This window comes from Lonchura striata, chromosome 2 (assembly GCF_046129695.1).
Source record: "Lonchura striata isolate bLonStr1 chromosome 2, bLonStr1.mat, whole genome shotgun sequence".
Taxonomy (NCBI): Eukaryota; Metazoa; Chordata; class Aves; order Passeriformes; family Estrildidae; genus Lonchura; species Lonchura striata.
In genome coordinates, this window is record NC_134604.1 from 28,830,017 (window position 1) to 28,853,004 (window position 22,988).

Consider the following 22,988-nt stretch of genomic DNA (forward strand, 5'->3'; position numbering starts at 1 on the left):
TCTCTAAAAGACCTCTGCAGGGCAATTCTAAACACCACAGTGTATTTCTCAGCTGCATCACCGAATGAAGTTTGGCCCCAAACCCATTAAGATTCAGGTGTTCTCTCACCTAACCTCCCTTTTGTCATGAGATCAACTGCTACTCCTTATACTGAAAAAATATCAACATCCAAATGCTCTCAAATAATCAGGAATAAGCATTACATCCTTATCCCAGAGTAGGATGGCTAAAATCTGGTCCTGCCATCCTGTAGCATGGCCATATCCATTTTCAATGTAAAACAGGAAAGATGACAGCTTCCAAAAATCCAATTCTGCTCTCTGAGACCAAAGCAGAACTTTTCTCTGTATGGAAGGTGAGCTACAACTGTCAAGGACTCAATTCAGCAGTCAAAACCACAATAATTCCCTATCATGAGACAGATGTGCCAGAACTGGAAGACACACCAAAGCTGATTCAAGGAAAAGTCCATGCAGATCCAAGCATCCCATGTTACATTAAATTCTTGGTATCCTAGTTATACATTTCATGTTTAGCTTTACGAATTCTGTCACTGCTGAACACAAGAATTTATTTATGTGTTGGATACACATATTTGCCTGGTACAGTCAAGAAAAAACTGCATCTCAAATATGTAGTAAAATCAGTCGTAAAACAGTTCCCCCTTCACAAAGAGTTACAGAAATAAAATCAAGTGAAAGCATTCACAAAATTTAGGTTTTCAGAATCTCTCTTCTTTACAACTCCACATAAATATTGCTATCACATGCTTGAAATGACAGCAGACAAGCTACTATTATAGGGTAACCTTATGCCTATGCTTTAGTGTCTTTTGGATTTTAAAAACAGAAAAATGTAGCACCCATTCAAGGACGTAGGAGAAAGCTGCCAGTAAACAAACAATTCTCAGGATTGTTTTCTCCTTTTATTTTGGCATAGGCATGTTATAAAATTACATAAAAGCATACATAAAAATGTGGCTGGTTGGAGTCCAGTTAAGATCTATTGTTTAACAAACAAACCATTAAATGATCACATCAATCCTGCCCTGAAAGTACAGAGGCAGTGCCTGTCAGCTTCTCAATCTACTCAGTCATAGGGGAGACAGACACATCTCCAAAGTCAAACTCAAAGGAGGCTTTGCTAATTATATCCTTGGAGTGACTGAAGGTAAGGACAAAGCTTTGGACTAACTAGTTTCATTGGACTTTGTTAATGACTTTATCCCAGCAGCCTAACAGATAAGAGATAGGCTTATGCCTCCATCTATAATATATCTTATAAATATTTTAATTTCTAAATAATAAAAAGACTGACTCACAAACTCACACTGGGCTGAAACAAAAGCAAGAGATTTTAGACCCAAACCCCATAATGTTACAGAAAATTATGACAGTATTACAAAAGCAGCTGCAACAGAAATCACCCCCCAAGCCACAGCGATGGTTACCATTCACATGCTATAGCATTTAGCTGCTCTGCTTTATTTGAACAGCCATTTACTCGGGGCAGAACAGGTGAAGAGCCAAGTGAGATCCACAGCATCAGAGCTAATTCTAAACACAGGTGGTGGGCACGACAGAGAGAGCAGGAAGTCGACAGGAGAATCGCTGCTGACATGTAGGACAGGGAAGATTGATGGCTTCCCTCTCTAGTTTTCCCCACTGTGTAGGCATGCAGGGGGTGGGGGAAAGGGATGGAGAAGCTGCTGTGCTGGCGACATAACACACCACAAGGCTCCACAGCACCAGCACTGATTAATGACACTGGAACGACTCAGGAAACAGCAAAGGATCATTCACAGACTTTGCTCTTCTTGTTATAATTTTATTCATGGGGATTCATTTTGCCCCAGCTGTCCCAAGCTGAAGCGAGTTCAAATTTGCCAGACAAAAAGAAAATGTGGAAGTCAAAGGGAAGAAAGAGCAGCATAAGCAAACACAGACATGCATGCAACACAGAAACTGGAAAATTTGGAATTTCTAACAAGAAGATCCTCTCAACAGGGATCAAAAAGGAAAGAAAAATAAAACCAAAACAACACAAGCAAAACCTTGCTCCAACCTCAGAGACAAAAGAAATTCTTTGGCTGACAAAAGTTACCAACTACTGCATCTTTTGCATCTGTCTACAATTTATTTATTTCCCTTATTAATACTTTGCAACTTCAAAGCTCTGGTTGCTAAAAGAATATGTTCATCTGCTAACACTGGCTTAGCAAAACCTGTCTTGAGACAGTTATTAAGCAGCAAAATGAAGGGAAGCCAGACAAGTCAGATTTTAGTAGCTAAACCATAAATTTTAAAGCCTAATTGGGACAATTTAAGTATTAATGTTGTTACAGAAAGAAAAAAAAAAAAAAATGAAGGAAAAGGGAAACTTAGGAGCAGTGTATGTATTACATACTTTGTTTCCTTTATAGTTTTTAGTGCAATTACTTCTCTGCAAACTTGCTGTAGAAACCTTTAAACATGTTTATTTTGATCTGATAATTCAATGTACGTCAAATTCATCTGGTACAAATGCTATTTCAACATGCTTAATTCTTAAAATGAGAGACTAAAGATCTAACATTAAATTAGAAATAAACATATTTATACCAGAGCAAGTTTTCAGATAAATAGCTTCTGAGTAAAGATTCCATTGCCTAGAAACAGAAGTAAATTAAGATTTAAACAGAACTGCTTAGTATCTCTTTCTTGAATGTCAAATGCACTCAAACTTCAGTAGGACTTTAATATTTATATTTCAAATGAAAGACACATTTGAAGGGGGAATACTAACAGCACATACTAACTCCACCCAATAAATTTAACTCTGCCCTCTAGGGCTAGCACAAGAACTCAGTGAAGCCGCGGCTGGGTTAGGCTGCCCTCTCACGCTGCCTTGGTACAGATGACTCAGCACATGGCTCCTTTCATGTGGCTGCCTGCATCCCACAAGTGGATTCTTTCATTTGCTTTATGAGCCCCACGTGCCACGCGGGGTGCTAATGACAGCTGCACTGACAGAGCCCAGCGCTATCTCCAGCAGGCTGCCGCAGCTCTGCCGCCACACACCACAAGGTTCCTCTGGACCTCAGGCAGCCACAGACCCTCCTCTCCCGTGTGGAGTGGAACAGGGGATACAACCTCTGCTTAGGCACCTGGAGGCTGCCAGCAGCCTCCCGGCTCAGAAGAGCTGGCCCCAGTTCTCCACAGAGGCTTGGGACAAGAGCCTGTGCTAACATTTGTGCAGAGCTGGTGAAGGAACCAAGCACCGGGTCTGCATGCAGCCAGCAGTGGTCACCAATCTTACCCTAAACCACAATCCCTTCCTTAGCAAGGACACAGCCTGGTGGTTTTTATTTTTCATGCTGTGCTCCTTAACAGTTCTCCACATCAACTTGAAGGACAGCATGTTAGAGCTCCTCTTCAAAGCTGAGCCATAACCCAGCTACAGAGCAGGTCCTATGCACACTGAAACATGCACTACTTCTGCACCTCCTGTGTTTCAAACGTGTGCACAGAACTGCAATTAATGGCCTCAGATGCTGCCTTATGCAACCTTAACCCTGATTCATGATTCTCAAACCATTTACTTGCCTTTTTAAAGCTGGGGCAGTTTTAGTTTCTCCAGTCAATCTATCTAACCATAATCATTAACTGCAGATCTTATCACTCCATTTCACCCAGGGTAGGTGAAAGGCTAAAGGAATTTATAACAATATATTTTTGACAAATTTTTATAACTGTATTTTTTGACAATTACCACATAAGGAAGGTAATTAGTGCCTCACTGATAGGAAGCTGCAGCAGGAGCTAAGCCTGAACTATCAGCAGGAACATTCTGGCCAGGCAGGCAGGGCAGGAAGGTAAGGTTGTATTGGCACATGCTGCTTCCAAAACCATCAGATAATGCACTCAATGCTCAAAAGCTGAGAATTTGACAATTCCAGTAAGTACTGCAGGCATTGCTTGGAAGAAGTGGCACCAGGGAAAAGAAGAGGGAGAACCTTTGCTACACTGTGAAGAACACCCTTAAGATACAAATCCATATAAAAAGTAGTTTACTGTTCACTGAACAATGCAGTTGAACCAGCAACAACTAAAGTTTTCAGGCACACGTGCCTTCCTGAAAAAAGTTCCCCAAAGCACCCATCAGGTCTGGCTTCTTTCTGAACCATATGCAGCCCCACAAAGAATGGAAGCACCAGGCCAGGGAACTCAGAGGGCCTTGTGTTCTGTGACCTCATGGAGTTACTCTGTATCAGTCAGCTCAACTTCAGTTCCTGGAAAGATACAGGAACAAATAATGAACTTTGAAGAAAATACAAAAATAACAGAAGACAGCAGTATTTCTCAAGAACTAGTGCCTCTCAAAAACATTGATAGCCTTCCATAGCACAAGAGATGCTAGAATGGAAATGAAATACTAAAGATTATATTCTACTTTTCATTAAATTCCAATACCATCTCAGCTTCCAACAAGCTAGAGAAATAGCACCTCGAATACAATATTATATGCTGGGGGTGAAACTGGAGAGAGAAAAAAAATCCTGAAAACAGCACTTATTGATGACTTACAGTGGTTGGGGAAGGATATATCAAATATAGTTTTTAAGGGTTTTGTGCTGGGTCCAGTATTATTTGATATTTTCATATCTCAAAATAACAAAATCTAGATGATGAAATGGAGTATTCATTAAATCTGCAGACAAAACAAGTTAGAAGAATGATAAGGGCTCAAAATAATCTTGACAAAACAAAGAAATGGTCTGAAAAAACAGAATGCTATTTACCAGGTAAAAGTACACAGATTTGTATAGAAAAATCTACTCAATCACAAAAACACAGGAAGGAGGCACATGCAACACAGGCCAACAACTACAGAACAGGGTCTTGGGTTTGTAATATTTTAAAAGATGAGCATGAATCAATATCATGGAGCTGCAAAACCACCACATTTATAAACCACACCCAAAATTGCACAGAAATATATGAATAGGATGAAAATCCAGGAGACAGAAACAATTTGCTCATTTTACTCAGGATGAGGATGAACTCAAGCCACAGGTCCTGCATTTCAAAAGAATGGTAGAAAGAGGCCATAGAAGTTTAACCAAGTCCAAAGTGTTTTTAGTCCAGTGGAAGGAAGACTATGAAAGTAAAAGGTGTTAAACAATGAGTTTAAGATGAAGTAAGAAAGATTCAGACCAGATGTAAAGAAAAGTTTCCTAGAGTAAGAAAAAGAAAGCATTTCAGAAAAGTGCTTAGAGAGGTTTCTTATTAAAAAAAAAATAGAAAAAAAGGAAAAAAGGTCATATGTTGATAAAGATGTAAGGGCACTTTATTTTGGGCCATGTGAAACACCAGAGCACCCCAAACAGGGTCTGTTCTAATCCTCTGAGCCCATAACATTACATATGCGTGATTTAAGTCAAAGTCAGATGACCAAAGAGGATGGAAAAGGAATCAGAATTTTATTTAGATAGATTAGATCTCATGGCATTTCAAGTTCTAACTGCATTCATCAAAAGTGCAAGAACTGAGGCCTTTTCACTGATAGCAGCTGAACACTGACAAGCTTTGAAAAACCATTCTGTATTGTTGAAAGATGGGAAGTACAAGTTAACATTTAACACCCGTAAACTGGTACATGCCCACATTTAGAAGTGTACATTGCTCAACAGAATAAATGTAATAGCAACAAGTGAACAACTCACATTTATTTTGCTACAAGAAATACATGGAACTGTCAAAATGCAGTGAAAAGTCTTTATTTCTAAATTATATAACATATTAATATAGATATACTAAAGGTTGCTGTAATTTTAATATATTACACTATTCTAAGTACCAAAACCTTAACAATCTTGAAGTAAAACGAGACAGAAGGCTAAAGAATACCCCCACAACTAAATACTTCCCTCACAAAGAAATTAGAGAAGTTTTATGTTTTTGATCGCAGTGGTATCCAAATATCTTAAAACCATCTGATTGCTCTTGCTCTTTCTCTGACCTCTAGCTGGAAGAGATTTTATTGTAATTTTTTAATATATTTTCTTCAAGTGAGGAGTCAGCTTGCTACTAAGATTACCCTATGGGATATAAACAAAGAATATCAACTTACATCTAGAAGGATATTTTTTAAAAAATACTTTTTGTTTGGAATGACTATGTTTCTTCAGAATATTGTCCTAGAAACTCAAAGAGTAGTTCATTTCCTCTCCATTATTTTATTTGGCAATTTCCTGTAGCACAAAAAAGTTGGCTTTGTTTCACATGGGGCCAAAATTAACACAGCTGTTCAAAAACTTTCACCTTGTGGTCACAGCATGAAATTCATCTCAGGTGAACAGAAAAGTTTTAAAACCACCTGGTGGATGTTGAGAGGCTTTAGAATGTGGAAATCCCAGTAAATTTCATAATGATGCACAACGAAAGTCCTATGGCTGGTACTCCTTGTCTATGCTGGAGAGACTTCCATAAATTTAAGTATTTTAGACATAATAATCACACTTGCATAAGAGACTTCTGGAGAATTAAAAAAACTACAGACTACATTAAAACTGTTGTTATCAGCACAGGCTGGTCCTGAAATCACCAGGCTGGTCTATTTCCACAAAAAGGACAAACAACAGATGAGCAATAGATGAGAGGGACAAACACAAGTGTTCATTTGTGCTCTGGTCAAGAGAATGTAGCCAAGTGGGATAAGAATGGTGACAGCAAGTTGTGAGTTGCTTATTAGACAGCTTGAGCCCAGAAACATCAAATGAAAAGTTGCCTAGTTTGTGTGTGACACTCACTGCTTTACTTGTCTTAAAGAGGAGATGAAATAGTCCTTGCTAACTTACCTGTATGATTGAAACTGGCCCACAGAAAGCCAGGCAAATCACCAACTCCCAGTTTGGATGTACCCTGTGGAGTATATCAGTGCAAAAAAAGCCAAGTGTTTTTAATGTTAGTACTCCATAAATGTACAATACTCCATTTTCTTTAGGTACTGGCAAGTATTCTGAATACTGGAGACTTACAATGTTGAATGGTCAACATGAAAACGTCCCTTTGGAGGGAGTGACAGCACCTCTGGCTGTTGTGACCTTCTTGATGAGCAAGAGTCAGAGTGCTGACATGGCTTTAACCCTGCAAAGATCCAAAATGTAGATATCGTAAAAAAAAAAAAGTACCCAACAAAACACTCTAGAACTGCATGAAGAGCAGAATGTGAACTTGACTGCAGAAATTACATGGGCTAATTTGTTGCCAGCAGAGATGCAAAATGAGATTCGGTCAGGAATTCAGAGGGCTGGACCCCTCATTCCCTTTACATAAGCAACAAAGAGGCTTTGAAATGTTTGAAACTGTTTTGTTCTTCCATGGAAACGGAAAGCACCCTATGGATGCCTATTAAGTAAAGTCTTTCCACATCTTGGCAAGTATGTGATTTCAAGAAAAATATTTGCAAATGGATAACCCAATTCAAGAAAAAGTCAAAGACCACCTTTGACAAAAACTTTGATGTAGCTATAAAAAGATTATATTTAGGAAGGGTAGCATAATGTGGTTCTGTTGTTAAAACTTTGTACCTCCCCATATTTATTTGCTGTTTTTCTTGTAAAAAGCAATGCTGGTAAGCAGAGAAGTGAATGCCCATGAAACATAAGATTAAGGCAGAATCCATGAAAAGAACATCTCCTGACTGTTGGATACAGACAAAACAAGCCATTTAGCAATCTCACTGCCAAAGGACAGGGATATTGGAGCATTCACAAGTGTGAAAACAAATGACAACAACAGCTGTTATGTGGATGTCAGGTGAGATCATCAGGAAGCCTGGAATCTTTTATTAACATGGAAACGCTACTATATCTTTCCCAAGGTACAGCTATCACACACAGATTTCAAAGTCAAAACTGTGCACCTGGCAAAAGGAAAAGATGATGGTGAGACTAGGAAGTTGTGAAGACATTTGCAATTCATTCTTTTTTAATGCTGTCCGACAACCTTCAAATGAGATTAACAGGTCAGCCAGACTCTGAGGACAACACTATGCAGACCAATATACAGTAACTAATTGTCACTGAGCATATGTGATCAGAAACAACGATGGGATTCAGAACAATGCATGTCCCATCTGTCAGAATGGAGAATGTATGCAATTTCATCTCCTTTCAGCTTCTGAATACTTCTGGGAATTGTAAGATTCTTACAGAAACTCTGAGCTTCAAAAATGGAAATACAGCACTATCCAACTATAGGATCTTTCTGCACAGGAATGTAAATATTGGCAACCACCTACATAAGTGAATGAGATGGCCTTACCACACTTTGAAATACCAATAAGAAGCATTTAATTCACCTTCTAATCTGTACTGTAAAGCTCTAAACTGCTTATCCATAAATAATACAGGTAGTCTAAACAAAAAGAAATTCCTAGTCTGAACAGTTTATGAAAGTGTAATCTAAATACAAATGAAGCATAGAAGGGTTTTATCTGCCTGTTACAAAGACAACATCCTTGCAGTAGTTTATAACATGAACTACGTGCAACACCATGAAAACTGAGGAAACCCCTAATTTCAAACAACACTTATTCTTCATTCAGTTATTGTACAGTCATCACTGAAGCAACTGGGTCACTTTCACTCTATTGCTTTGGCCAGCTCCAAGGAGCAGAGACATGCCCTAGCATAATTCAAAGAACTTGAAGCTAAAAGTACAAGTGGGTATTACATTTCTGGTAGCAATTTCAGCATTTCAGCAGAAGAATGAGGGATATGAAAAAGTAAGTATATATTTCATTGTCTATTTTTGTGTGTATACATATATACATATATGTATCTATTTCCTCTCCCACACAGAAAGAACTTCAGCACACTCTCAAGGTGGATATTTATCTCAGGAGGCAAAAATATATTTAATCTTGTCCAGTGGATATATAGATTTGCTTGATACAGCAGAAAATTATAAAATCTGCTACATGATTGGTCTGAGCTGGGGATTGCAAGAATGAGACTGTTAGTCAAGGGCTCAAATAATCAAAGAGAAAACAATTTCAATTCACTGATTACAAACACAAGCAAAACTCAAAAAATATATGATCTAAGGTGATTTAACTGACTTGGGGTTTTTCTTCACTTCAGCTTCTGGATCCTGCTGCAATTTGAGTCAATTCCACAAAATGTTTGTTCATCTAACCCTACAGTCACAGCACAAACCACAACTTGTGTCATGGAAAAAGTAATTGTTAAGTGTCTAGAATAGCACTTGCTGTATTAGTAAATGGAAATTCTATCTGCCAATGAGCCAGTATTAAAATGGGACCCCAGTCTGCTCTCTAGAGACAGAGGTGATCTGCTGCAGACGGACCCACAATGCTTGTTCAGCATGTGCGCTGGAGAAATTCACACCAAACTTCAACATCCACGATGGCCAGAATAGCATCTTTCATTAAACTCACTGTACAAAAACGTTATAAAATCAGAAGTCTCTCAAGAGAAAAAACAGGCTCAGTCAAGACACTGAAAGCAAGGGCCAGAAGGAGAAAGAATGAAGGGACTGTACCCAAGCCCTGACAAGATGCCAGAATAAAGGGCTGTTTCCTGCTAAAGCAATCTATAATTGCCAGATTTTATTGTTAGAACTCCATTATGAAATGAATAGGACCCATTCACGCCTCAAAGATCCTTCATTTCTGTTTATGATGGGGCTCACTCTGTGCAGCTACAACAGTGGTCAAAATCCACCAGAAACAAGGCACTAAGCGAGGCAGATTACAAGAAGTCTCTCTACAACTGTAAATCTAATAAATCTGTGTGGAAACCTGACATCTCTCAAATCCAGTGAAAATCCAATAAATGTATATTTTCACTGTATACTAACTTGCCTTCCACTCTGAAAATGATAGAAAAGCTAATGATTTCATTCTTGCAAAAAGACCTATTCCACTGCTTTATCTAAAAGATAAGCCAGTCTCTCTAGAGGATTAATTATACTTATATTATTTAGCTATTATTTACCTATTTATTTATTTAGCTATTTGATGATTAAAATAAAAATAAATTATTAGGAAAAGCTTCTATTCCAACCTGAATAGAAGACACCAGAGGTTTAATCCAAAGGCTGGAATATGTTGCTAAATCTAGTTGATTTCATAAGGATCTGGGTAACTAAATAACTTTCAGTATCTCTGCCCAATAACAATAGTAAAAAATGTTAAAATTGAGGAAAATAGGAAATTAAAAGGCACCAATTTCGACATGTGAATCCACATAGAAGCTACCATAAATGGAAAGAATTTCTCTAATCACTTAGATTTTTCCTAAAGGTCCTGTATATTACAATATATTTAACCACCCCATACTGGACACCAGGAAACATTGGGGGCTTTGCTGTCTAACAGGTATTTGCATTTCCAGCCTTTTTTCCTCAGTCAAAAGCATTTTGCTACTTCCAACCTTCATGCTCTCTAGAAGAAAGAGATGCAACACAGGGGACTGTCACAATCATAAATCCAGAGCAAGCACTTAAAAATCTGCCTGTTCATCCATCAATTTCAATGCACAAGTGTCTGGACAGGCATTCTGAAGTTGACCTGCTGCAGTAACCTGTGTATGTGTGCAGCTTGTTACATGCACCTGGGGACCCATTTCATTAATGGTTAACAAAGTGACCCCTATATGACAGCAACAAATTCAAGATGGGAACATGGATGCTTTTAAATCGTTTGCATTTCATTCACAACACATCTGAATGATTCTGAGAACTGAACTCTCTCTCCCACTGTAGTTTTCACTACAATCTTTGAAATCCTTGAGGATTAGGGTATGGCAATTTCAGTTACTTCCTTTCTCTGGAGCCCCATATGGTAAGTATAGCTAAAAATTTTGAAGATTTTATTTGCAATCTGGGAAAAAGCAATTTAATGGTCTTCTCCAAAACAACCATTCAATTTTTACCTCCCTTTTTCACAGCTACCTTTGTTAAAAAATATGAAACATGACCAGTCATTAACATGACTAGCACAGTAACAATAGAGTGATTAGGTGGCCTGAATAAAGAAGGAACAATACTTCCTCAAAATGTTCACCAAATTTCACCAGACCCAAACAACCTCAAGATCTCCTCTTAAAGTACTGATAATACTGGCCAGAATCACCGAGGTTCACAAAGGCCCAGCAAAGTATCAGAAGACCAAAAAAGGAAAAATGGCATTCCCATCTTCAAAAATACAGGAAAAGAGGAGCAGTCTGCGAGGTAGTCTGCTTAGCATCAATACTCAGTGAACAAAACCCATCTTTTGCAATTCCCTAGAAGATAACTAGAGGAAAACAACAGCAAATGTGGATTTGTTAAGAACAAAGCATGCCAGAATAGTCTAACTGGCCTCGAGACTCATTAGGCTGCCACAGCAGGGGAAGATGCAGTAAATGCCTCTTGATTTCAGCACCACTTTTGGTCACAAACTGTAAAGTAAACCAGAGAAACTACATTCAGGGATCTATACTGTGGTATTTTTTTAAACATATTGACTCAGGTAAAGAAACAGATACATTCCTAAGTGAGCTGCTAAGATTACCACTGTATTGGCTTCCTTGGACTTGAAGATCCTGTACCTGCAGTGGTCCTGACTAAATACTCACCAGAGATATTTTCTGTGCAACACTCACCACAAGGTAGAAACAACATTCTTGGCACAGTGGGACTCAAACAAATTTTCTCTTTGTATGACTTGAACAGCATGCACTAGAGTCAGTGTCCTGAGTGTCATTACAGCAAATCCAACTTGGAGTGCCAGAAAAAAAAAATAAAATTAAATTCTAGCACCAATGAGGAAAGGATTTTGTGTTAAAAAACATCAACCCTTGCAGCTGGAAGATGCAGTTCTGTACTGCATAAAGCTAACAGAGAATCCACTTTCTGATGCATCACTCCTGTGAAAGTTGACAAGAGATGAAGGTGGTAGGACATCAAAACGTACAGCTCAGCAACAATAATTACAGCCACTATAACAGATCATGAGTGGAGACCAGGCAAGGCTTTCCTACCAAAGGGGAAGACTAGGGTAGGAGAATAGGCAGCAAAAAGTTCTTTAAAAGATATTTTCAGGAACAAAAGCAATACAGGTATTAGAGTAGCCTTATAGTAACTGTAATAGTGATAGCTACTTTGATAGTTACTTACAAAAGAAAAATGATGCCAAAGACTTCTGATTTCTTGAAGGCAAATAACACCTAAATGTGTTCTTCCAGATGAATGTCTTGAAAACCATCTAGTGATGCATGAGACCATTAAAAGCAAGACATTGCCATTCTTCTACCTCCCCTTTACAGCCAGGACTAAACCTAATCCGTGTTTTATCAGGACACACAACAACTGGCTGACTCACTTTAGATTAAATTTTCCTACTGACAGGTTATGCCATAGTTGGATTTCTCATGATTTTATCAGTAATTCCCTAGAGTACCTGCAGTTGCTATTTTTAATAGTGTCTCATCAAAGAAACAGACTTGATGAAATAACTTCCTATAGCCCTGGCGTACAGAGGACTGAGGAACAGTAAATTAGGGAATTTGAAAATAAGCTCTTAAAAGTCGAGATACCCCAAACATAATGAATCTCTCCAACAAAACATTACTTTCTTCTTAACCACATTTATTATGCCTACAAAGTTGTGTGCTAGAAATAACGTACAACAAAACATACAGAGAAACTTTTCCACAGCATATCAAATCCAGCACAGTGCTGAACTGTGCATCACAGTGAAACAAAGCTGAAACCACATAAATTTTGTCTTCTGGTGACTATGACTGCATTACTGAACACTTAAATATCAAAACTATAAGAGTGCCAGTAGACACACTGCTCAAGCTTGAAGGAAAACATTTTTCCAGCTTGAAATTTGAGTATTCCTTATCAGCAGGCAGCAAATAGGTGATCTGTTCCAAACTGTCTACCGTAGTAGCTGAACCTCTCCCGAGTCTAGTGTGGCAACAGAACAGCACAAATAAGGAAGATATTTTTCCCCCTCAATTCTTTTTGGAGATGCAGTGCGAGTACCACTTAAATTCCAGTACAATTCTTTCCATATAGACACAGGAGGGCACTTAAAGTGAGAGAGAAAAGTGATAAAATCCCACAACACACCAGACTCACAAATTTAAAATCAGAGGAACAACTGAAATTACTGTTGTTACTTGGGGGTGGGCGATCTGAAACTACAAAAAATTGGTCAGAGCATGGTGCTCTAACAACACCAGGGTTGTGGGTTCAACCCCCATGTGGGGTTTAACTTAAGAGTTGAACTGGATGATTCTTCTGGGTGCCTTCCAATTCAGAATATTCTGTGAACCAACACTAACTTTGTGGTGGCTTTTTCTTTTTTGTCATAAAGCACCTAGTAAGTAATCTTGACCTGATAGGTGACTCAGAGGTGGCAAAGAAATGCACATCAGAGTAAATATTAAAATACAACATGAGCCATATTCAGTCAGAGCAGATTTCTTTATTATGCATGAAAAATGAGATTTCTTTGCTGGAGAAATGAAAGCAGGGGAGGGCATCTGTTGTAATACTGAACAGAGCCAAAAGAGTCACCACGTGCAGCAGGAAAGATAAGCACATTCAAATCCTTTCAATATTTTTCAAGGAACTTCTGAGTCCTAAAAATAATAAGTGGTTTGAGATGTCTTTGCCAGACCTGCTTTCTGTATACAGGGGCAGCATAATTGTTCATATTTTAAGTGTGAAAAATTAAAGATTTAGTCACATGAAAATGAAATTAAACCAAAGCACCTCAAGACATGGAAACACCCAACAAGCTTATTGAGGATGCCATATTGAGATTCTTTAGCTCTTCTATATTGTTACAATTCACTGCAGTCTTATACATAAATGAATTCTGTAACAAAAAATAAAGCAGAAACCTTACTTCTACTTCACTAACAGAAGAACACAGTTACTAAGTGAAATATCAGTTATCAAAGCTTTATGTGACATAACAGGTTCTTCCTCTTCTGCTTTCACTCTACCTCCTCAATTGAAAGGGCAGAATCAAGGTCATCAGCTGCTTTAGAACATAATGAAATATGCCTTGACTTCTTAATTTTAAGAATCCTGGTTCTGAAATAGACCTGCAATGTGTAGTTTACCCAGATTCACCACCATATACACCAACTTTTTGTGCATTAGTGTGTGTTACAGCTTGATGTGCTCAAAATATCAACTCCATGGCTGAGAGTAACAGAATTCACTTGCTGCAAAATCACAGATTACACCATGAAATGGAAAGGAATCTTTGATCTTCTGCTTACCCTATTTATTTTCATAAGTAATATGAGACATATCTGGCATATAACCCAACCCTGGCAACCATTCTGAATAATGTGTTCCATTAGTGAAACATACTATACCATTCAGGATCTGGAAAGGTGAAAAGCAATGCTTTAATGAAAAAAACACAATTGTTTGTTTCCTAGGGGAAACATTCTCTAAAATTATGCAATGTTATATTGCTGTCATAAAATTCTTCCACTCATTTTAAAAACAAATCTACAAGCTAGATAAAAATCTAGATTTCTAAGGCAAGCCATTAATAGATGCAAAATTATGAAGGTGGCTGCCTACAAACATGACACTGAATATATACCCACCTGACCTGGCTGATTGCTTGGGGTTATCTTACAAAATATAATCAAACCAATTAGTTATTCCTTTATTTTAATCTTCTAATAGAACGGAGGAAGATGTGAGCGGGGAGGGCTCCTGATGTGTTACAATGAAAATCCCAAATGTACTGAAGACATTCAAACACTACACCCCACTGAGGTCGTGCAAGTACCAAGAGGAGGGGCTGACACACATCCATTCAGACACTTAGGAGGTTTGGTGTTTTCCTCCCTGCTGCAGAAGACAGGTGCATTTAAAAAGGCGAGGGAAGAAGCAGAGACCAAGGCTGAAACCTCGCAAACCCCGGCGGTACCTCAGCGCCTGAACGACCCCACTCGCCGGCTCAGGCCTCCTCCGCCCCGCTGCTGAGCGGAGCAAGCCAGGACCAGCCGGGAAGCGGGAAGGAAGGGCCGGGAAGCGGGGAGGAGGGGCCGGGAAGCGGGAAGGAAGGCCGGAGAAGCACGAAGGGCGGGCGGGCAGCCGGCTTCCCTGAGCTCGGCTCCCCTGAGCCCGGCTCCCCTGAGCTCGGCTCCCCTGAGCTCGGCTTCCCGAGGGGCGGCAGGAGCCGGCCCGGCCCCGCCCGCGGCCCCGCCCTGCGCATGCGCGGGCCCGGCCCGCGGCACGGGGCGGGATGGCGGCCGCGGCCGGAGCGCGGGACTCGTCCCGGGCCGGGCACACCGGGACGCGGCGGGGCAGATGCCCCAAGCCGGTTACCTGGCCGAGGGTCCCGCGGTGTAGGGCCCGCATCAGGCCGCTCGGTGTCGCCATGGCAAAGGCGGGAAGGAAGAGGCGGGGGAGGGACGCGGGGCAGGAGGCCGGCGGCGTCCGCGCATGTCCCGCAGGCGCGGCGCGGGAGCGGCCGCGGGCGGGGCGCGGGTGCCGGGAAGGGGCGGCGCTGGCTCGGCTCGGGCACGGGCGGTTGTGGGAGTGAAGGTCGTCGGTTCCCGGTTTCCCTGGCTCCTGCCTCACCTGCGGCGTGCCCTTGAAATAGCTCCTCTCAGTCGCGCGTCCCATCCGAGGCCTCCTCCATCCCTGCATCCTTTGGCAGCCTGGCCTTGCCCGCGGCAGCTCATCCACGGAGAGAATCGCACCGTAGACTCTGCCTGTCCTGTCAAACTAACTAAAGTCAGCCCCCGCAGAAACCCCCCAAAAGCTGCTTTCTGCCCTCAGTCTGCTCTGCCGGAAAATCGAGGCAGAAGCATCTCTTGTTGTTCAGCACCTCAGACACAGCGTATCCCCAAATCCATTCTTTGTGCCATATCTTTTCCATTGCCCAAGTAACAAAGCCAAAACAAGAAATACCGAAATTACTAATGAGGTTTGATGAGTTCCTGAAGAAATTGTACATCAACCCCTCCTGTCAGCTCCTCTGCAAAATGTGCCTGGCTTCTCCCCAGCTCCTTTCTTCTTCCCAGCTTCAGGCTGGAAGCCACAAAACACCAGGTGATGTGAACCCGAGCTCTTCTGCAGGTCTGCAAACACGTGGGACAGTGACTGTGGGAATCTGCTCTTGCTGGCTCTGGGAAAAAAGCAGCGATCGGGAAAGTGCACTTGTAGGTCTGTACCAGTGGCACCGTGCATTGGACCGGTGATTATTTCCAGTAGCCCACTCCAACCCCATCACTGAGGATATTATTATGGAAAGTTCCCAACTCTATAATCTGGGTTTAGTAGTTAAACTCTCTGTAAATTTACATAGCTGTTTATTTATTTTCATTTTCATGCATTGGTTAATGACAATTTTTTTATTTTAAAACTGTATATGAAGAGTGCTCTGTACATACGAGTGTAATATTAATTTACTTTCTTCGTTTTTCTTCACTTTTTTCATTTTCTTTTGAGAAAATGCCCACCCTAATTTTTTTGTTTTCTTCATTTTCTTTCTTCACTTTTACTTACATAAGAGTGTAATCTTTCATTTACTTTAGTATCAGGCACTGCTCTGATAAAAATTGTAAAAAATTGAGTTTGATTTTTTAATAATTTCAACTTGAACTCAGAAATCATATATATAATTTTTTTCTTCATCATTTGCATCATCACTATAAATATTTTTCATAATTCCAGCTGAAAACTTCTCTGTGTGATGTTCATCTTTGATGTTTTTATTCCATGCTTCAGCAAAAATGTGAAGTTCTCAAAAATTTTTTGAGAACTTAACTAGACAAAGTGGTGTGAAGCTCGATATAGGAAACATGAGGGAAGAAGCTAAAAAATCAAATTTTGAGATTTTCTAGTTCTAGAGACGAAAAAATGATTGGACAAAAGCCTGTGGCTGCTTTATTAATGTGAGACTGAAGATACGATCTGAGTGGAGCATTAGGCAATACACCTGATGGTGGGAGGGATGGACAGCAGCTCTACCTCCTATCTCCCAGCTAGAACTATTCTCTTTTGGAGACTAAATGGAGCAGGTAGAGCTCCAAACTGATGCCATGAAGAGCACAATGCTGAAGACAAATGGAATATAAACTTATCTTCAAAAAGTTGCGAAGAAAATTGATGTAATGTGATAAGAAAATGTTAAGACAATTTTTCAGTTGCAGATAATTCAAAGCAAAAATATTTTCTGGTCTGTTTGCCAGGGAGAAAGCTTTCAGTATCTAATATATATCAATATTATAATGTGGTTATAAATCAATAAGTTAAACATTGCGTTGAGTCAAAATGATGAAGAAAAAAGCTATGTAGAATATGGCAATAAAAAAACCTAAAGAATTAAGATTAAGTTATTACTAAAAAAGCATTAGTGCTCATTTTCAAGGTTATTAGAACTTAATAAATGGAACGGTAAAGTTTTGAGACTTTTGTAATACCTTTGACTTAGTATCACAGAGAATTCTGATAAACATAGGTGAAATGGCTAAGGGCTGATCAGATGACAGTACCTGTTATAGTACAGTTGTATGGTGAGTTGTGCTTTTTCCTGCTCAATGCTGCTGCTAGTAGTCTGGAAATAGATTCTGAATAATTAATGTTGAAATGTGCTGTTGACACAAATATTGACAGACTTGTACATAACACTAAAAACATAATGATCATACAGATAATAGAAATCTATTAAAGCAAAGCGTGTTTTAAAATCAAATTCAAACTGAAATGAAAGTTTGAATTAAAGTTGGATTTTTTTCCTTTAACCAGAACTGAGCCTGTGTTATTACTGTTAAGTCTTTATTTAACCTGAACAAAAAAAAAAAAAAAAAAAAAAAATCAATACAATATTACAACAGTTCTTTAACACAAGAAGAGCCCACTGCTATAGTAGAAATCTAGGCAGGGGTAGAAGAATAAGCATGGGATGCGCTTGGTGCAGGCAGAGAGGGAGAGGGGTATGAATGTGTAAGGCAGGTGAGATGAGGAAGAGGTTGACTTGAGAATCCCAGAGCAGATGACAGCTTGCATCCTGAGAGATGGCCAAGTTAGGAGAGGAGAGGGATTCACTGCTAATATTTATTGTCCTCTGAAATCTCCTGCTGCTGCCAAAACACCTCTGACCTCTCTCACATATTGTTCCTAGATGCTTTCCCCCTACTCTTATTGTTTCAATACACATTATGAGTACATCCATGACTGCTGAGATGTGAGGAGTTTGCTACGGAGCCCGAATTAGGAAAATTTGATAAACCAGAACTCAGTCAAAGTATCGCCAGTGCAATTTGCTGGTTTTAATACCACCAAACTAACTGTGGACTTAAAAACAACAGTTTTATACCAAGTGTTTCAGATCAGCGTGTGTCCTGTGGGACATGGTGATTTTGCAAGAGATCTAGAGATTGTGTTGGACAAGTAAATCTATTTGCTGATGCTGTCTCGTAGCTCATACAGTCAAGTTTTTAGTACTGGAGTACCAGTCAGAAATTGTTAAGTCCACTTTGGGTTTCTGTGCTTAAAAAGAGATATTGAAAAATCAGGGAAATAACTACAAACAATAGCTGTAAAGTTATTTAAGGAAAGACTAGACATGTGCACAGTTAAGTAATTAGTGAAGATTCAGGAAGTCCTAGAAGCAGAACAGAAAGTCTGTGATTCTTTTTTTCCAGGTAGGAAGACCTCTGTAGCTGGGCTACAGCCCACAAAACTTTATTTTCATGAAGCCTTCAAGAGACAGTGCTTTACATAGGAGCGTGTAATATTCTATTATGTGAACAGGCTTCTGGGGATCAGTTAGGGATGTGCAGAGAGATTTTATGCACGGCCTTCTTGTCTTACCTAACACAGAAATTTGGGGTTTGGCAGCAGAGTGTAAAATGGGAGAATTGTTCAAGACGCGGAATAAATTTGGAAAACTTGGCTTTATTTCTTTGCACTGTTAAAAATCAAAAATGTGTGCTAAAATATTTTTTGTTCCTCACCTGAAAAAATATCAGAAATTCTTTGCACTCCTAGCTAAAAGCTATTTTTTTTCATTAATGTGCTTCTAATGTACCATATGCTAAAAGCATGGAACAGTAAAAAATATTAGAACATGTCTGTTAATTTAACATGTAAGATTTATGTTTTATGCTGACTCTGTTTGCGTTTTATCTCCCATCTTTAAGATACAGTAACAGGTCTTCAAGTCAGCATTGCCAAAGTAATTTCACTAATACTCTTAAATCATTCACATCCTCTGATAAAAATAGCAAAAAAAATGTAGAAGGAAATGAGTAACTTTCTACTCAATAAAGGGATTATGACAGGAAATCCTATGGTAAGAAAGATTTGGACACCATTTTGGATAAAAAAAGTATTTAAAAAAATCAATACTCAATGAAGCAAGACATTCACAGAGAAAGCAGTACACTATGATATAGCTAGAGACAATATCATCATACTTAGACAGAAGAAGAGAGGGAAATTAATCACATCAGAGGGGCTGTCATTTCTCAGTTTCTGAGTGATCGTGTATTTTAATGTAGCTTGTGGGAGGGGTAATTATAACTATAATTGTTTTTATTGTTTGCTACAGCATTGCTCAGATACTGTCTAAAATAGGATGCCTTTGTGCTGTGCATTACTCAAGCACGCACCAGATGACAGCCCCTGCCCCAAATAGCTCTCAGTTAAAAAAAGAGTGAACACAGATCAAAGAGTAAGTGACACACAGAGTGATAAATGAATTTGCAGAAATCAATATACAAATATTGTTGTTTTTCAAGTGAAGGTTATCATTAGCAAGGTAATACTTGAATGAAAGAGCAAGGAAAAGGGGTTTAGGCAAGTTGGAGAAGGGAGACCAGGGAGGCTGTGATGTGAAGAAGAGTGAGAGAAGTTTGAACAAGCAGCCAAACAGCACAGGAAGAAGCCCACTCAAACCCTTAACACTGTCGTACATAAAGACCTTTACTTGAGATGTGTAGTTTGTTGTAGTTTAAAAAGCACATCTTCAAAATTTCTGCGAGCCTAGAGGTTAGCAGCAAGACTGGCTGAAGAGGATGAATCAATTACTCTTACCTGTTTCATTTTGTGTTTTATACATGCTATGGAAGAATCTTTTGGCCAGTTTTGTACATCTGTCTGTTCTGAAGCTTTAGCAGGGCAGTCACTTGGAAGTGCCGAAGATATGGCAGAGAGCAGGAGGAAGAGTTGTACTGTCTCTTGTATGCTGAAAATGTTGGTAGTATCAAAACATTGCTGAGAGCTGTATCCTCTGAAGTTAATGGAAAAACACTGTGTTGGTAGTCACTGAGAAATAAAAACAACTAGAATCCTCTGAAATCTGTAAACCTTTTCTCCCTATAATATGTTGGGAAAAAGAAATCTTTCCTATGTGTTCTTTTGTATTATCATCAGTTATGGTGGCTGTGTTCTTTACATTCATTTTGAATCTGTGTTTCCTGTCATGAGCAGATTAAAAACAGAAGAGAGTGGAGTGAAAGTTTTCTATTGCAAACATCTGTTTCTGAAAAAGGATTATATTTCCATGTCCTGGAACATCAAGGCGAAAAGCTTACCCTCCCCAGACACACACCTTTGGTTTGCAGCAATAAGGAGTTTATAGACAAGGTTGCCTTACTACAGTAAATAGAAAACCCATTTCTGTATTTCCGGTGAGTAATCCAGCCTGGATGTCTGAGGAGACCTTCAATTATTCCCAGCAGAGAGCTATCTTATTGTATATCTTTAAAATGGTTAACAAATTTTTGTATTTAACATAAACAATGCTTTTAATAACTCCTGTCTTTTGTATCTGAAATTGCGTTTTATATGCAAATATTTTTGTCCAGATAAGTGTTCTTAATGGTGAATGGACATACTTACCCCATGTAAGTCAAATGAAATCCACAGAAAAAAACCTCAAAACTACGGTGTCAACAGACTTAAAAAAAAAAAAATTGATGCTAATGTATCGTCCATATCTGTCTCCTTTTAAATAACACAAGGCTGGAAAAGGAGAGAAAAAATATAAGAAGCACTTGGGGCCAGATATACAGTACTTTCTCATACTTTTTGATATTCTTATAGGAATTTAGCCCTGGAAAGGAGGAACTTTATTTGTTTAGAAGCTACCCTGAGACCTTCCTATCTCCTACATAAATGCCCTAAGTTTAAAGCTTCAATATTCATCAGTGCAAATATCATCCAAAATAGATTGCACTCGATTAATGTACTCCTCACCCCACTGAACCCACAGATCTGTTATTTGCAAAACTGGAACAAATTTGGGAAATAATTTGATAGAATCATCATCTGGGCTGATTCTTAATTTGTAATTGTCTTGGGCAGTGAGGAGGCTTTTGCTGGTATGCAGGAGTAATTTTTCCTTTCCAAACTGTTACTCTTCACGTAACAGTTTTACTTTGGGCAACATTATTAGTGAGGATGGTCTTCTGTTTCCTAATGATTTCCTTCATCTGCCAAATCTCCTTAATGTATGCACAACTGATGGTGATATTTCCATATCTGTGAACATATTAAAAACTCAAGGCTTCAGATATTAATACTAGAATTAATAGAAAATTAATATAAAAAACCCGAAGAAAACTTAAAGCTTTAAAATTTCAAAACAAGGTCAGCAAAGTTAAGAATGTGCTTGTTAGAAAATTCTCATAAGCCAACATACTTGGAAAATCCAGGAATAGTTAGGAATTCACTGTCTGACCCTGGGCTTTGTAACTCTGGCTGTTCAGTTTAGTAAGGGAACTCACAGTTGGCTGTTTACAGTGGTAATTAATATGACATCTCTCTCACCTTCTCTAGAGCATATATTACAGTGTGAACATCTGCCTGTGACTTACATGCTGTCCAAGATACTCAGAAGACAATCTAGGAGGAATAAAGAAGTGAATCCTTCATCCTGCTTGTTGGAATAAGGATCCTTAAGATGTGAGAGGAGGGCACAAAGATCTGCTCATCTAATTTCCATTTAAATTGGGGGTCATTAAGCACCAGACACTTATGTAAAGACATTGATGTAAACCTTATTATTTATTTTTATAAATAGTTCCAGTTTCTATTAAGTATACTCTATTTCCAATATAAATTAGTCTAATTTTACTTTCCAGTTTTAGACTGTGTAACCTCATTGCCTTTTAATCTAAAACCCAGTTTAAGAAATCTTCTCCCCTTATAATCAAAGAATGTTTCTTCTTTTTATTTCTTAAATAAATACTTTACAATCATTAAACTCTTGTAAAATAGGCTTTGCACATTTTAAATTACAATTGTGACTCCTTAATCTTTTCAGCTTTTCAAGATCTTCTGTTCAGGGTAAGCACCAAAATGTGCTTATTATTGCTATTCTCATTATCATTCATCTGCTTCTTCTCAACCATTTGCTAAAAAAATAAGAATAGAAGCTTTACTGAGAAAGTTGGAAGATGATGCACAGATTGATAGAACAATAAATATCATTTATGTGTTTGAGAATAAGGTTAGCTGCTGCACTGAACTGAGCTCAATTTTTTTAATCTAATGTCTATCAATTTCAGTGTTAGTGTTTTCCACAGTCCCACAATTTGTAAGGGTGACAGGTATTTTAGTTTTCAAGTATATTTAGTTTTCAAGCTGTGTATAACTAGCTCAATTCAGTTTATCATTCCACCAGGCTGTGTATCATCTGCAAACTTTATTAGCAGCGCTTTCCATTTTCTTCCTTGTGGTTAATAAAAATGCTAATTGCTAAAATGAGATCAGGAGATTAACACCTGTTGACCTGGTAATGATTTAACATCCAGTTAATGTACAGTTCAGTATACACTTTACTGATTATTTTATGCTAATCTAAAAAAAAGCCAACAAACTATCATGATGTACCATAATAAACTCCTTAAAAAAAAACATAGCTATGGCACAGCCAAGTGTATTTCTAGAAAGAATGAAGTATGTAAAATGCAGAGTTGTTATAATTATCTCTA

The 22,988-nt window shown here is 38.8% G+C and overlaps 1 protein-coding gene across 1 annotated transcript in view; it reads right to left on the reverse strand.

The window, feature by feature from the left end:
* WARS2 (tryptophanyl tRNA synthetase 2, mitochondrial) overlaps window positions 1–15,666 on the reverse strand; it is a 38,952-nt gene extending 23,286 nt beyond the window's left edge. Inside the window, 3 exon segments of the mRNA XM_021549027.3 lie at window positions 15,367–15,442; window positions 15,444–15,552; window positions 15,555–15,666. Of these exon segments, the coding sequence (XP_021404702.2) occupies window positions 15,367–15,442; window positions 15,444–15,552; window positions 15,555–15,666 (297 nt within the window).
* Between the last annotated feature and the right edge of the window lie 7,322 nt (window positions 15,667–22,988).